This window comes from Molothrus aeneus, chromosome 5, assembly GCF_037042795.1.
Source record: "Molothrus aeneus isolate 106 chromosome 5, BPBGC_Maene_1.0, whole genome shotgun sequence".
NCBI lineage: Eukaryota > Metazoa > Chordata > Aves > Passeriformes > Icteridae > Molothrus > Molothrus aeneus.
The window spans coordinates 45,500,634-45,518,458 of record NC_089650.1 but is presented as its reverse complement, the minus strand read 5'-3'; the positions used below and the strand labels follow the sequence as shown (position 1 = coordinate 45,518,458).

The 17,825-nt window shown below is 35.7% G+C and overlaps 1 protein-coding gene across 1 annotated transcript in view; it reads left to right on the top strand.

Moving 5' to 3' along the window:
• Window positions 1-17,364, top strand: part of TFEC (transcription factor EC) — an 87,660-nt gene extending 70,296 nt beyond the window's left edge. The window contains exons 4-8 of the mRNA XM_066550077.1: window positions 3,265-3,379; window positions 4,238-4,294; window positions 7,784-7,859; window positions 15,925-16,072; window positions 16,984-17,364. Of these exons, the coding sequence (XP_066406174.1) occupies window positions 3,265-3,379; window positions 4,238-4,294; window positions 7,784-7,859; window positions 15,925-16,072; window positions 16,984-17,364 (777 nt within the window). The remainder of the gene's footprint in view (window positions 1-3,264; window positions 3,380-4,237; window positions 4,295-7,783; window positions 7,860-15,924; window positions 16,073-16,983) is intronic.
• Window positions 17,365-17,825: the final 461 nt, after the last annotated feature.

The following is a 17,825-nucleotide window of genomic DNA, read 5'->3' as shown; positions in this document are numbered from 1 at the left end:
TCAGTTGCCTCTTCATCCTGCTTGGGTGGTCTATAACAAAGTCCAACTAGGAAAACTATCTTGCTGGCCTTCCCCTTGATTCTTATCCAAAACCACTGAACCTTAGCATCCCCATCATTAAGCTCTAACTAATCAAAACACTCCCTAAAATACAGAGCTACCCCACTGTCTCTTCTTCCCTGCCCATTCCTTCTGGATTAACGCTTAATGTGAATCCTTCTAATCAGTGAGATGATAGGATTGTAGTCATCAGTAGTTAAATGACTTTGGTTTGGGCTTCATTTTCATCATCTCCATATGGAGTGGTGGTTCTGTTTTCCTAATCGCTGGTAAATATTGTGAAATGACAAGGGGAAGAATGCTAGAGAGCATCTGCATGAAACAAAGGTGGTATGGTACATTCAGCAGAGATGCTCTGCAAAGAGACAAATTAGGGGGCTGGACAGTCAGTGGATGAAGTTTAACAAAAACAAGTCTTGAATTCTGCACCTGGGATGGGGCAACCCTGCATGTGTGTGCAAACTGAGGAATGGGATGGTGGAAAGCAGTGCTGCAGAAAGGGGCCTGGGGGTCCTGGTTGATGGCCAGCGGAATGTGAGCCAGCAGTGCCCTGACAGCCAGGAGGGCCTCCTGTGTCCTAGGGTGCATCAGGCACAGCATCACCAGTGGGGCAAGGAAGGGGATTGTCTGGCAGTTGTATGGAATTGCCTTTACCAACTGTGCAATTGAACTCAGCTGAAATGTCTGTCTGTGGTTTTAAGTTGAATTTATTCATGCTCTTTTGAACTGCCACACAATTTTGAACTTTGAGGTGTCCTGGTATTGTTTTTTCCTTGCCAGCTAAATTAGCCAGTCATGAAATTTTCTCTTGGATTTGGAAATTGTTATTTAAATTCACACCTTGTGAATAGACTTTAGAAATTTAACTATCTTTCAAGGATAAATTTAAAATTCTGTCTGAAAATTAGAACTAATCAATTAAGTATCTCATGTTTGTGTCAACCTGTAGTTTACATGCCTGTTTTTTTCATTAATGGCATTGATGATCTACTAAATTGAAGATTGTCACCAGTGTCATGCAAATTATTGAACTTATGTACACAGCTGTGTGAACTGTGCAAAGAATGACAGATATGTATTTCTCATTTGTTAGATTATTTATTAATTATATTATTTTCAGTGGTTACTATTTCCTAGCATTTCACAAAAACAGTAGCCTAAGTCATATAACAGCCTTGCCAAAGTCCCCTGGAACCTGGATGTGCAGGAGTGGAGGAGTCACATTGACTCTCAATTTTTTATGTCATTCTGTTTATATATCATTTGAATAAACCAAATTCATTTACATGAATGTAGGAAGTAATTAAATATGATGAGAGCTAATATGAGTTCACTCTTGTAATGTCTTTGTTCCTATCACTGGAACAAAGAAAATGCACAGGTAAAACTGCAGTGACTTCTGTAACACTTGTCAGTTTACCCCTGAAATGAAACAAAGGTACCTAATGTGAGAATGCTCTTAGCATTCAAATCCTGGATCTTAAACATAGCTTGTTCTGAGTAATACTCATCTGAATTCCAAACATTCTTTAAAAAAGTATTTTCATTGAGAGATCAAATGTATAAGCAGATTTTTAAAACTGACTTGGTGTTGTGATTTATAATGGTATTCAAGAATTTTCAGTTTTCCTAAGTAATAAAGCTCTTGTTTAAAAATGAGCATGTTACTTATATGTGTTCAGTAAGAATTCTGATTGCTTCATTTCACAGTATGTAATAGAACTGGGAGACTTTACCTCAAACTTGATTCTCAGATTATCTACTAAAGTTATTAGTTGATTTAACAAAATCATTATTTAAAAATAAAGCTAGTTTAAAATTCCAGTTTTAATGTAAAATACAGGGAGCACTGCCATGGAAAAACTTCACACTGAGCATGTAATTGGGAAAATTGTCTCCATTCACAGTAACTTGTGATGAAGCTCACAGTCGCTACAAAAAGAGAAATTACAAGAGTCTGACAAATGAGAAATTACAAGAGTCTGATTCCCAGCAGACCTATGGTTGGTGTCTTGATGACCTGCCTGGAAAATTCCAGGTTGTTTCAGGATCCATAGCTGATGGGTAAATCTGTAAAAACACATTTTCTTGACTATGAAAAACAATTTTCTTAAATAACTCCTAATTTCTTTTCATGCTTTACTGTCTCAAGTCAGTGTTTGTATCCACATATTTTTCACCCACTTTTTAATCCTTTTGGGGTTTTTGGTGTTTTTCTTTTTTTACTTTTGGATTTATTTTCTCTTGGCCATGTGTACCCAAACTCAGTTTCTAAGTCCTTGAGTGTTGACCACAAAAAACCCCAAAGATGTCAGTACAAATTTTATATTCATGATTAAAAAAGCCAAAAAAGTTTTTCTTTTACTGCAAAGGATCAATGCTGAAAGGTTGGTCATAGGGTCATAGGAACTGAGCAAAGCCTGGACTTCTCTTCAGTAAACTTCCGCATATTTACAGTTATCTCATGTGTAAAGTTATTCAAATAAAAGTAATTGTACAATTACCTGAAATCCACATACTTTAGCCTTACTTTTCTTAGTGTGCATTCTATGGGCTTATTTAAATAATATTATATTATATTTTTTAAGGGAATAAGGGGACTGGTATACATGATTATACATTATTCATCTTAAAACCATTAGGTTATCTGGTCTATCCTGACAACAGTGCAGTTCCTTTCTTCAAAGTATATTCTATGATGTACTGTCCACTCTAATTTTAACTATTATATATGACTAGGTCCCTGAATATATTGCTGGACCAGGCCCTGTATGAGGTACCAATTCAGAGTTTAGAGTTGTGGTTAAAAAAATCATACTGGAGAGTATGGTCAAAATCACTGTGGTAAAGTTGACTTTCAACCTAATGGATATCTGAAGTGCAGACATGGCAACACTGGATTTAGAAAATACAATTTGGAAGCAACTGTAGATCTCAAGCCCACACTGTAGATCTGAAGCCCACACAAATGGCACCTATAGAAAAACAGCAGACAGTGACTCTTTGCTTTCAATTGTAGTTAATATTGCATAACAGGAATCCTTCCGTTTAGATATATGTACATATACTCCTTCTAAAGAAAACCAGACTCATATCCAAAGATATTTTCTCCTTGCATGCATTGGTTTTTTTAAAAAATCTTTTAAGTCTTTTACTTATTTTAATTTTTTTTCCTTATTCTTCTTTCCTTTCTTACCCCTCAAGCTATCTAGCAGCATTTTGGATATATATAACAGTGACCAGGGAATGGCACCAGCTAATATGGGTCTCACAAATGCTTCTTGCCCAGCTAATCTACCAGTAAAAAGGGAGCTCACAGGTAAAAACTCTGAGATTTTAGTATATAACTGCATAAGTAATGGTGTGTGTCTTAAAAGTTGAATCTTATCCATGAAAAAGATATCCATAATTAAATTCCTGAGAATTTTCAGTCTCTGGTTTCATTTAAGGAAAAGAACAAAGATAAATGAGAAATGTTTTTTTTCTGTTCTTCTCTTTAGAAATTCAGAAACCCTCTATTTGGTCCTGTTTTTATGAACATTGTGCTTCTAAAAAACCTTAATATTTTAGAAAACAGTATATTCTTCCACATGTTGGCTTCTGATCAACAATATAAATTATTATCATCCATTAAATTTGTTCCAGGGTAGAACAAATAGTCCTTATAAAACTTTACAATAAGGCTATTCAAGGTAAAGCTATATTAGTGGATTACGAACTTTAAAAGTTACATTCAATTAATCCAAAGAATGCTAAAAATCATGTACAGTTTGTTAATGTCACTCAGAGGAAACAATGAGTTTATTCAATATCTTACAAATCTGATTAACTCTTGCATTATGGGATATAGAAAATCCATATTCACCTTAGTGTATTGTAAGTTTTATCCTGATGTAAAATACAGGAAATTGGAGAAAAATACCCCTCCATAGCATTTCAATATTCTTAGATTTTAAAAAAGTGCCATAAAAAATGTTAAGCAACCTGCCAGACTTGCTTAAAATTTAGTACTGGTAGAATAAAGATTTGTCTATGATCTGTTTTAATAATAAAAAAAAGTAATGCAGTAAAAGGACTGGAAAGCTGGTCTCTGTGACAAGAGGCCATTTTCAGAAGATGAAAGAAGTACTGGAATTGCATTTTAAGGACTATTTTAATAAATGTTACTTTCTGTCAGAAGCAGATACAAGAGCAATGGCAAAGGAGAGACAAAAAAAGGATAACCACAATCTCAGTAAGTATATGTTCATCTTCCATCTCATTAAATGGAATGTACGGAGAATGGAAAACCATGATACATTAGCTACCACATCTCTGCTCTTCTTCTAGACCAGCCTCTCAGCAGGCCAACTCAGACTACAAAAGCAGCTGACCATAAAGTTTTCTTTCTTGAAATTAATTTATGCCTCTGACTTTTGTCTTTCAAAATACTTTGCATATTGCAATTAATTTATTTCCATATAATCTCCTGCTATTATTTTTTCATAGTAGCACACTTGACTTGATGTTTTCTCTAAGAATTACAGTGCAAAGCAGACAAGAAGGAAGCAGGTTATGAGAAAAACAACACTGAAAATTTGTCTTCACACCTTATTTACTGAAGTGCCAAAGCAAGAGGCTGTATCTCTTTATGGGTGATGGGGTAGGAAAAAAAATTGTATCAGACAACTTCTAAGTGGTTGCTAACCTCTTAAAGTTATATGGACAACAGTGCAGATATGTGCAGATGATAGGCATGTTGGTTTTAGAGGAACAGTCTTAGAACAGTGAAATTCATAGTTCGGTGTCTAAATATTAGAATTACAAAAATAAAAAATATTTTAGTTTATATAGAATTACAAAAAAAACCCCATCAGTTTCATTACTGGGAGATTGCCTATAAAATTACACAATTTTTCCCTCTAAAGCATAATCTGAAAGAAAAAGTCTGCAGGATTCTTTTTGGAAAGTGTTGAATAAAGTAGTTAAAATTTTCAAGTTCTCCTTTCCAGTTCTTCCAACAGAAATAGTATGGGAGTTGGATTCAATGATCCTTATGAATCACTTCCAACTTGAGATATTCTATGATTCTATGAATTTAAACCTAAATTAGTAATTAGTAAATAGCCACTATTTATATCTTTATTATCTTACTTCTGTCTTGTTTCTCTGGCTATTTGATTTCCAGTAATCAAAGAGGGATTTATGGATTTAGTTGCATGAAATTACATACCTGACAGTATACATCCACTGGCACAAAGTGCTAGCAATCACTGTGGACAATATTCTGCGACATAGAATTTCCAGAAGGCATCCTTATATCTGTCTGTAATTTTTTTTGTGGGTTGCAGGCAGACCATGAAGATTTTGAGACGTGTTGCTAGCACGTAATCTCTGAAATGCCAGTGCAGCTGCTCTCTGTCTTGTTAGGGCAGAAATGGGGAGTTTTGCTGGACTAAGAAAAGGGGTGGGTAGGAGTTATCTGGAGCTACAAGGGGAAAGAGAGGCTCATCATAGATGCATTAGGGATGCCATGTCTTACTATTTGCTGTTTGCTTTGGCTTATCACAGTCCTGTGATAAGCCTTCATGATCCCAGACGAAATGTCGGAGAACTTTCCCGCACCACTGGCAACTAAACTGAAGGGCACTGCAGACAGGCAGCATCCAGGTGTACACTGCAGAGCTCAAAGGCTCTCTGGACATAGCTCTGCTATCTAAAGGCTTGGATATAATCACTCATCGCATATAAAGGCTTCATCAGTGTGATTCACTCTTTTGGGGGGGATCAGGTTTCTTAGTGATGGTCTGAAAAATCAGTTTTTGAAAGTTGATTGGAATGATACAAACTTTCAATTTTCAGGCTGAATTAAGGACTACATTTCACAGAAATGTTCTTGTACATTCTTATAACAAGGAGTAATAAAGGCACTGCAAAAATATTCCTTTTGAAGGACTGTATATTGAATGAAACCATGAAAAGGGAGTTCGATTTAAGAAGTGGAACCCCTTCATGCAACAGACAGAGTTTAAAACATTGCCTACCTAATGTTACTTAACTTTGGGGTTTTTTCCTTCCAAAAAAAGAATGTTATATTATAATCCTGTGCATGCAGTTTGAAAAAGAATTTTCTGATTTGGCTTATCTATAATTTGATTTTTGAAATATTACTGATAACTCAGGATATCTCTGGAAAGGTTACAGACGCACATCAGGAAAATTCTATTGCAGCATGTTTCCAAGCTTAAAAATCTCCCTTTCTAACTCATTGACACAACCACTGGAAGTTTCTTTTCAGGAAAAAAATGCAAAAATACAAAGAAAAAGGAGTTATGCAAGTGTTCACTTGTAAGGATATTTTTTCATTGCCTTGTTTTATAGCTAATGCTTAGTTGACTACTTTTTGGTGAATATCTTACAGAGTTTTCTACAGTATAAATATTAATTAAGCAACAGCTATTATACCATAGGGCAGTATAGTTAAAGCAAATTCTTCAATTTTCTTTGCCATGCCATTATTTTGCCAACACAACTGAAATATACCTTTTAAATTTTCCAGTTGCTCTGTGTTTTTGTACACTGGGCTCTCCTACAAGATCCAGCACATTCATTCAAATGCAATGCAGGGGCTCACTGAGCAGTACACTCAGGAGGATTATAACCCTGTCTTCTGAATTTGCGAATCATCACCAAAAAAACTGAGATACTTTAATTTGTTAAGTGAAATTCCTGTTTCTATAGAAAACAAGACAAGATAATGCATCCCACCAAGGTAGAGTAAATAATCAGAGTAAATAATAACACTCAGGTTGTTCCTGGAGCTTGAGCCTGCTAGGGAGGAAATAACTGACTGCTGCAGAAACTGAGGAGCCTCACACAGACAGGAAGCAAACCATTTTATATACAGGAAGAAGAGGACTAAAAGTGATCCAGGTGGTGGGGCTGAGACTGAAAGTGACATGCTCATATGACTATGAGAAGATTGAAGTCAGCCTTGGAAGACCCACTAGGATGCCCTTGGCTGAACACTTGTAACTTAGCTCTACTGGGCTTTTTGTATTTATATTCAAAATTAGGCCATTAGACTTTAAGTGTACATCTCCAAACATGGTGGGTTTTTTCATTTTCTCTATTTTTTAAAAATGATCATAAGTATTTTTTGTGCTGTCCATCACCAAAGGAAAGGGGTGAAGTGGTTTTGGGACATAATCTTGCTCTGTTGCAGTGAGGGGATACAGCTGTAGTTATGTACTCTCTGTCGGTTTAAATGCTGATAATTGTAAATAAGGGATAATGAAGCTGTTACCTTGTGATTTGTAACAGGAGCTCTGCCAAAATATCAGTTGCTGGGTGAATTGTCTTGTATCCCTGTTGGAGTCACCAGCAAGACTCCACTAAGCTGAAATCTCTGTTCTGTGGGAGCATGGTGGAGAGAGAATATATAAATATCAGGAAAAAAGAAATGTTAGGTCACATTTGGACAATATGTGACTATTTCACTCTCTAGAAATTGAATTCTAAATGGAGGAATACCCTGTAGTTCAGGTAAGATACAGATGGTACTAATGATAGAGTTGTCCTGAGAGTTAAGTCAGAGACAGATAGGAGCTCATGTTGGGACTGCTATTTGAGGAAGATTTTTTCTGAATATTGACTAACATGTTTTTAACTAATTAAAATGTTTTATATGTAATTACTCCAAAAATATTTCAGTGTAAAAATAGTAAATGTTTCTTTTTAACAGTTGAGAGAAGAAGAAGGTATAATATTAATTACCGAATCAAGGAGCTTGGCACACTCATCCCCAAGTCTAATGATCCGTGAGTTCAACTGTCTTTCCTATAATAATGTTTATAGTATTAATACAGGAGAAAAGAGACAGTTGTGAATACTGGCTATAGGATTGAGAAATGGGATACAAAATCTTCCATACCAGGTCACTGGCTCAGATCAGGCTGTTGAAGTAACAAACCTTTGACAGGTTTTTTTGTGCCTGTTGAAAAACTTATGTGAAAGCATAATAATGTGAAAGCAATTTCAGGGTGTTTAAGAAAAACTGCCACTTAAAGGGAAAACAAACAAACAAACAAAAAACCAAACAAAGCCAACCAACAGAAAGTCCATCTCTCTGTCCCTGAGCACAATTGTGTGGTGTCTCTGGAGAAGGAAGTAGTGGTGCTTTCAGCTCTTGCCATGGCCCTCTAGTGGGATAACACAAAATTTATGTTGCCACTGTCTGCCCTCAGACTAAGAGAAAAAAAAAAATCAATTTAAGAGTCTGTAGACTGAGCATTTTTCAAAAGTCCTCAACTCATTGCAGGGAAAGCACCAGTCCTAAAATGCAAGGATAAAAGTAATAATTGCTATAATTGCTATAATAATATCATTTTATACTAATGCATATACTTACAGAAACACAAAATGCATATTGCTTGAACTATATGTGCATTCTCTTAAAGCTTATATTTGTCATCAACAGGAAAAATGCTGCCTTGGAGAAAAGCCCATTGCAGGATTAACAATAGCAATTCAGAGTGATTTTTAATGCAGAACTTTAGCCTTAGATTTCTCTTGTCACTCAGGGAAGACTTAAGACAATGCAGCATCATGATTGTAACTTGCATAAAATTGATTATACAGATTTTGTCTTTGTCATTTGCATGTCAGTACAGATGTGCATGATACTTCAAATGAAAACATCTATTGATATTTCAGCTTTTTTAACCTTAGGACTAAGAAACTTTTGATTACATTAAGGATTTCTGCAACAATACAAAGCTGTGTGAGGCTTACACAAGTAGAAGGTTGGTTTTATTTGAAGTGAAGCCACCAGAGAGAAAGTTAACATACTGCATCCATTTTAGAGAATTCACAAACTCAGAACCTTCTGTAGCATCCACCAAAGATTGGATGAATGGGCATGTTTTTTTGTTATTAATATGGAATTAGGTATTAAAACTGAATTAAAAAGCACTTCAAGTACCTAAATAAAGTTTTGGTGATCCATTGAAGCAGAAACTGATAGAAGTGTTTTAATTTTGCTGGTGCATCTTTCAGTATTCAATACCATTTGGGCAAGTAATTGAAAGATTTCTCAGAAAAACAGTGGATGGCACTGTTGGTTTGCAGCTATAAAGCAAAAATAGAAACTGGTAATACTGCAATTAGAGATGGGCATGGGGTATAAATTGAGTTGCACTTTTTGATTGCCTATAAAGGTGTTTCACCTACATGTTTTGGTCTGGATTCAGGTTGACTTTGTGAACTTAATCAAAACATTAATACCTAGAGTAATCATTTAAGCTTTTCTTAAAATTATTTACCTTGACCTGCAGTTTTGCTTCAGTAAGTGGATGATGGACTTCACCCTCAGTTTTTGGTGTTGTTGCCTGATGAAAAAGTTTCAGGTATAGATTCTGAAATGATTGCCTTATCTTGTTTTAGTTTGCAAACCCATGACTGAGTTCAGCAGTGTGACCAGACCCAGAGTGGTTTATGTTTACAAAAGCACAAAGTGAACTCAAGCATCTCACATTCTGAAGGCTGCTTTCTTCAAAAGCTGATAATCAGTACTCCTTTGGAAAGCAGGCCTACTGAAAAGCTTTTAAGTTGGTGCTAAGAAAAAAAAAGGCATCAAAACCTGCAGGGCTTTTGAAAAACCAGTTTGCAACACAATTTTTCTATAGCTTAGTGCAAGGATAAATTAATGCAAAGAAATGTAAGTAGTGGTTTTGTTGTTTTTTTTATTTTTATTTGTATTTTTAGGCAGAAATATATTAATTTGAACCTGTTGTTTTATTGGCTGAGCAGATCAACATTATTATTACTGTTTGGTATGGTCTTGTTTTGCCAAATCATAACTCAGCATCCTTATTCTCTCTTTCAGTTCTTGCTTTTTACTTCATAACACCTTACTGTGCCCCCAGCTTCTTTGAAAGAAAGAGATTTATCATGGCTTACAATACTTTATCTGTAACATTTTATCACACATAGCATTTTGCCTCATATTGATTTTAGAAGATTCTTCCTCAAGTGGAAACTTAGTTGTAAAAGGAGAAAGCTTACTGATGCTTAGACTAATGACAGTGAAGAAAATCAGCCTCTGCATTGAAGAGCAAATACTACTATAACTAAGCCACTGTGGTTAGCATGCCTGTCCCAGATGGCTTGCTTCAAGAAGATTACATTCAGAATCAGAAACAGAAAAGGACATTTTTTTATGCCATTTGGAAACCTTTTGTGATTTATTTTTCTTAGAAGTGCTGTGTGGGATTTTTATTTCACTTTTGTTTTGTTGGTTATGTAGTGAGCTTGTTTGGCTCCTGCAGAGCTTCTGCAGGGACTTTCTTTTGACTGGATTAAACCCCTATTCTTTGCACTTTTTTTCTTTTTTTCTTAATTTAATGATGAAAAGTGTGGATTACATTGCATAAATGAATGGGTGTTTTAAGTTCACTTCATCAGCATTAGAAAATGAAGATAAGTGTAAGTTACAAAGAACTATGACTCTTTTGTTTAATTTTCAATGCTTAGATATCCAAGTGCTAGATGATTCAGAAATGCAAATCGGTTTTAAAGAACAAAATTCGACAATAGAATTTAAAAATGCCAGAAATACTCAGTCATATTTTGCTGAAAAACTCATAACCCGCTCCTTTAATTATACCTGCCTTTCTATTTGTGTTCAACCTTTCAGAATCCACCTTTTAGGTGGTTAACAGGATTCCTTATTGTGATGGAGTCTGGCCATGCCTACACAAGAACAGTTTAATGGTAGTTGGCCTTTAATTCCCAGAAAGCTAAATGAGAGAAAAGAATTCTATTAATGTTGCGGAGCTGGAATGTTAAGAGAACTGCTGAGGATTTGGGCAGAAGCAGTGGGTTGCTCTCACTCTTTCCTTTCTGCTCTCTGCATCTACCAGTGCCTGACCTCTGTACTGTCTGTGGACAGACCCTCTAGCAGCCAGCACAGACACATTCCTTGCAAAGGAAAAGCTTGTGTACACTCAGGCTGTTATAAAGTGGAAACTCGCTGCCTCTTTCAGAATAAAACACTTTGCAATTGTGCAAGTCCTCAAAACAAGTACAAAGTCCTTCCAAGTACTTCTTTGAGCAAATTTCTTTAGTTTAAAGCTGATTTCTCAGAAAGAGGGAGAGAAATGTTCTGCAAACAGTTTCAGCTTTGCAAATGTATTTGTTATTAGTAACTGGCCTGTGTCTGGCAAACTCTGTAACTATCACACTCTCTCAAACACTGCTTTTACTAATTAGTTCTAATCTTAGATGACCACGTGCTCCCATCCTTCCATCCTTCTTACAGGAGTTCAACTTCTGTAAACTAGTGAAGCTCCTTTGACTTCAACAAAGTTAAATTAATGGAAATGAGCTGAAGATCAGCCTCTTTTCCATGTTTTGTTTATCCAATATAGGAAACTCTACTTGGTGAGAGTTACATGTTTTGTTCTGGGCATTTGAGTTTTGTAGAGAGATTCAGATGATAAAGTTAGGAGGGGACAGGAGTCAGAGACTAATAAAACATAATGTGTTTTTTAATTTTTTTTTAAATTTTCCATTAAAATGTTATTATTTTTATTGGCCTCTGTTAATTAAACTCACTAACATATCTGTGGATTGCTAGAAACTTCAAATTACTCTACCACATGGACACACAGGAACAAAGAAGCAATCCTCCTTTGCAGAGGCCATTTCTGATGACCGAACTGGCAAAATATCTTACTGCTCTCAAATGACTTGGCTTGAATGTAAAATTTCCCATGTATTTCAGAATTTACAGGATGGTGCCATGCATGCATTTAATAAAAATCATGACTAAGAAAACAAATGCCAAAACAACAATACAAACCACCAAAAACAAACAAACAAAACAAAAAACAAACCCAGACCACAGCAAATAAATAGAACTGAAAGATCAAAATGAAGAAAATAATTCCTGCCATATCTGAAGATCGGTGTGTCTATAGCTAAGGTTTTAGAACCAAAACAGTTAAGAATGCAAGTATTTTGTCTGTTTTCATACAGAAACTTCCAATTAAATTAATAACAACTGCTAGTGATTCCTCAATTTCTAAAAATGTCTTTGTAGGGCTTTTCATTTCAGTTTTTATCTCTAAGTGCAATCTACAAATCTCTAAAAAGCAAAAACTACAATTTCCTAGTGACATTTTTATAACTTTTCAGGTAGTTTTATTTACTCCCAATTCAGAATTCATTGTTTTCAGAGAAATAACAGAAACCAAATAACCGATCAGAGAATTTCTGAATTCCTCTTATGCACTTCTTGTGCTTTGAGTTAATCCATTTTCAAATGTTGTTTTTTCTTCCCATCATAGATGAATCTGCTTGGCTGCCTACTATGTAGAGCTAGATGCACTTCAGACTATTGGTTTGCAGGAATCTCCTGCATACCTTTACCTTTACCAGCCCGAATTTACCTTCATCTTCACCAGTTGCATTGTTGCTCTTCCAGCCCTGCACATCTGCACAGAGCCTCTGCTGCTCTGCAGCAATGTCCTGTGACTGCTGTCTCTGGGCTGCAATGAGTGAAGAGTGCCTGTGATGCAGCATCAGCACAGACACCTTCAGGATTTTCCTTAGGTCCTGCTAAAGAGACACACAAAGTGAAATACATGTTGACTTCTAAGGTGATCAGCTGTTCCTTTGCTATGTTGCCTTCAAACACTGGAAGGTTCAACTTCAATATTCTTCATTTAATAAAAATATTCTTCATCTAACCAGTGTATGTACATATGAGAAGTGATGTAGAACCATATGTGGGGTACACACACATGCACAGACACATACACATGTGTACACAGGTTAAAGAGCAGTCTCTTAAATAACAATAATAACCTCTGCATTTTTTTCCTAGCTCTCCTTTACAGTTTTGCCTCTCAGATCTGTAAATATTACCACAACAGATATCTATCCATATGTATCTCATGCAAAAGCTGACCAGGTCCGTCTCTCTGGCAGTTTGAATCCAGGCATTAATCTTTCAGTGAAGATTTACTCAAAACTATGAAAAAGCATTGACATAGAAATAAAAACTAAAACTATCAAGGAAACATGAACTAAAAGTAAGCCGTATCACAAGATTATATGAAGTGTAACACAAATGAATTTCATCAAGAAATATTCCAAATAGAGTCATGAATATTTGACTTATTCATATGTCAATCAGAAAAATCAACCAAACATAATTTTGTCTTATTTTGAATTAATGAAATTTTTTTGTTAAAACACTATGAAATATTTTCTAAATATGTGATATATTCAAATTTTTTTGCTGCTGTTACACTTCCTCAATTATTTCTGTTTTTCCAGCTAGGGGTTTATTTCTAATTTCATAGTACTATATCTTTAGGTTTAGACCATCAGTTCAAACCTGTCTTAGTTTTGTTTTTAGCACTTATTAGAGACTAACCTCCTCATCAAGGCAGATTGTGTTTCTCCATATAGCATATATAGCTCATATCTGAGATGGGAGTGGAGAATCCCTGTTTGAAAAGTTCTTGTCCTGCTAACTTTATTTATTTTATTTAGCTTCTTTATTCATGTGTGGTCTGGCATAGACAGACACACACTTGACTGCCTTTCAAACTCCACTGCAATTTAGTCATAAACAGAGAACTCTCAGTATTTTTACCTAACTTTCTAAAAAGGTGTGGTGGAAATGAAACTGTGACATGGTGATGGCAGTGAAAGATTGTCCAATATGCATACTAAAGGCTTCCCTAACCTTTACAGTTTGAACATAGGTAAGCCATTTGAGAGGAGAATGTCCTCTCCTAGGAGGGTGCCTATGGGATGCTGGCAAGAAATTCTGTCCTTCCACCTGCTCAAGAGGTACAGGGACAGGAAGGAGAAGGCAGAGGCACTGCCAAGAGATGATTCAGCCATCATCATGGGAGAGGTGTATGCTGCTCTTGGCTCCCAGTCCCACCTCTGCTCTAGCCTTTTGACCGGGCAATAATATCTAAATCAGAATACGTACCCAAGACAGTAGGGTTGTAGACAACAATTATTTTCTCTCCAACCTCCTCAACCTTTAATCCCAAAAGCAGTGCATTTCTGGCCTGCAGCACTTAGAGGAGGTGAGGTCCCTGTATTCAGGAGCCTCACAGTTTGTGTGTTGTCCAGAAATAACTGACAGTTGAATTTGAGCACTCTTGGATCACCCAAAAAAATGTTACTCCCAAATCTCTAGAAAATTATCTGAATTCTGTGGCATGGTTAAACACTGTGATACTTTATCACAACTAATTTTGCATTTGCTTCTTGGTGTTTTAAAGTTATCAGCTCCATAAAGTTTTGTCCATAGTAAAGCATCTGGAGAATCTGGGTGGTCTGGGTCCCTAAATCCTGTACCTGCCTGGCTTTTGCACTATACCTTCAGGAGATAAATAACTGCAGAAATCTCTAAAGGTGCTCAGCCTCATGAGGGGAAGTGCAGGGGCAGGCACTGATCTCTTCACTCTCGTGACCAGTGATGGGACTCAAGAAAATGACATGAGGCTGAGTCACGGGAGGGTTAGGTTGGAAATCAGGAAAAGGTTTTCACCCAGTGGGTAGCTGAGCACTGGAAACAGGTTCTCCAGGGAAGTGGTTATAGCTCCATGCCTGGCAGAGTTCTAGTGTTTGGACAATGCTCTCAGGCACGTGGTGTGACTTGGGGTGTCCTGTGTAAGGCCAGGAGTTGGATGGTGGCTGCTTTCCAACTCAGCATATTCTATGATTTTATGAATAAGGGAAAGTGATAATAGCTGGGCATATTTTTTTTCTCCATAAATGACAGCATGTAAATATATGTCTTTGGAAGAGGTATTGAAAAAATGCTTGTCCCTCCCAACATCAGATTCTTACTTGCTCTTAAAACAGCTTTGTGTTGGTTTGGGACCAGAAGCTTGACCAACCTTCTGCTCAGTCGAAGCAACTTGCAGTGAAGTAGATAGTTTGGATAGAGCCCATTTAACTGTATATTTAATGCAGTGAACCCATCGTGTATCATAAAATACTGAAATTTATTAGAAATTAAAAATTTTTAACAAAATTAATTATTGTTCCAAGACCTTACTTAAAGGAATGTATGATTGATAAATGGTTACATGAAAGTCTTGGACAGTTTAATTTGAACAAGTGTTCTGTTGCTAGTGAGGCTGCTTGTAAGGTGGAACTTACAGCCATGATTTCCTGAATGATGCACAGATTTAATCTAATTGTTTTACAAAGCTTTTATTTTGAGTTGGGATCTGCATGTAGCTATAGATTTTAACTTGTGTTTTAAATTGTTTCAAGATTTTTGGACATGATTTTTGTCATTCCCTAGTCATTAGGGTTATGAAAATGTGATTTTTCTGGTCTGTCATCAATGAGGAGTGGCATTCAGCACAGATCATTTTTTCTCTACAAGCATAAAAGCAACCTCATTAGTAGAGTCAGGTAAAAGAAGTAGTATATTCAAAATGATCTTTAAAAATTTAGGCTTAAGTCCTCAGTAATGTATATTTCCTAGTTCATTAATGCAGAAATACTGCACATAGATTTTAATCTCAGAGTTAATAATAAAAGCAATTTTCACTAAAAATATAAAAACTGTAATGGTAGAATCATGATATTGCATTTAGCTCTCCCACAAAAAGTCACTTTATTACTTTCTTTTGACACTTATTTTCATTCTGGGATTAATTTTACTATATAAGGGCTTCTTAACTATTCTATTAAAATTTCCATTCAGAAGCAATAATATCTAAGAGTGAATAATAGTCATGTAAATCATTATTTCATATTAATGTAAAAGATTTTGTAAGTTCTTATGAATTCTGCTGACATGCACAATTGTGAAAAGGTTATCTCTACATTCTGCAGTGATATGCGCTGGAACAAAGGAACTATTTTAAAAGCATCGGTGGAGTACATCAAGTGGCTACAAAAAGAACAACAGAGAGCCAGAGAATTAGAACACAGGCAGAAGAAATTAGAGCATGCTAACAGAAGACTTCTGCTCCGAATTCAGGTTTGTATAAGCGTTGCCATGAACTACAAAGCTTTCTCAGTACTTATCCCCCATTAAATTTTGTTAATCTATATAATTTTTCCTCAAATTACGTTTATTAAAAATAAATTGACTTTGCCTTTGTATTTCTGTGTATATTGGGGAGGGGGTATTCTTTAGATTTCTAGGAAATTTCTTTGATAATTATACTTTGCATAAACTAACTAGTGGAAAAGTAATAAAGTATTTGTACAAACAGTTCCATTATGCATGTGTTAGAAATAAAGACAAAAAAAAAGGAAATAAGCATATTCCTGCAGCCAAAAATCAATACTGGTCACAAAGTTTCCTTCAGTATTTTAATTTTCCCTTTCAAACTATTTAATGCATTACTCTCCCCTGTAAGACTATTTTATGTGATATCTTCTTTTTACACTAAGAGGTAGAATATAGCCCTTCATGGCTTAAAAAGCAAGATTCTAATATAGATAGACACCTATGGAAATGGGATGGGTAGATAGGTAGATTAGCATAAAACCAATCATCTTACATATGTTGATTTACTTATGTATCTGTATAATATAAGCATTATCAAGTAAAGGATCTTTTTTTTCTCTAGACAACAGTTTTATAATGAACTATCAAGCTGCAACATTTTGCTGCTACCTTCATTGGATTCAGTGTGCAATGGTTTTAGAGAGGCTGTCCTACCTCTTCTGCTCTAGAATAGTTGCTTAATGACAGAAAGAAATATAAAAGCACTTGACAAATTTTCTTCGATAAAAAAATTAGTATTTTAAAATTTAATCTCACAACTAGGCAACAGGTATAATAAATTTTCATGCATGATTTGTATACTTTCTGCAATTGTTCTGAAGAGACTCTTTTCTCTTTTGAAATTGTTGTCTGATTATTTTTGTCTGAAATGTTAGGAATTGGAGATCCAGGCACGTGCACATGGCCTTCCAGTCATGTCTTCGCTCAGTGCTGTCGATTTAGCTGCACAAGTCATCAAGCAACAGTCTTATCCAGAGGAGAACTCTCTAGACTACTCTCAACAAATGCCTCTGGTACATGGACAAAATTCTGATGTCTGCGATGGATCTACAGCCTTTTCTGATCCCCTTTCTCACTTCACGGATTTGTCCTTCAGCGCAGCTTTAAAAGAAGAACAACGACTAGAGGAAATTTTATTGGACGACACAGTGTCACCATTTGGAACAGACCCACTCTTGTCCTCCACATCTCCAGCTGCATCAAAAGAGAGCAGCAGGAGAAGCAGCTTTAGCACAGATGATGGAGATGATTTATAAAAGCAGAAAGGGTCTCATACTTCTCGAAACACTTGTTAAAGGACTTAGTTAAATGTAAGCGTGGTTGCTCTTATTTTAAATACCTATAAGGAGAGACACTGTAAAAATCAATGTGATTTTTACATTGATTTTTACTACATGACAAGGATTTCAATCAGCCCTCACTTCAGAAGAAAATAAGATGGACATGAACCCATATCACTCTGCCCCAAATTCACCCTCTGTTCACAGCCAACATTTGCATAAATCTCTCTTCACTGGGAATATTTTTACTATCACTTCATGACTTTTATCAGTACTATGAAAATGGTTACCCCTAAAGGAATACCCATGTTGCAAAACTGTATTCAAACTCTTTTCAATCTGCTCACATGTTTCTCTGCTACAAATATGAGATTTAGTAATTTGCTAATTTCTTTATTTTTTTATAACAAAAATTCTACAAAATGTGAAGCAACAGA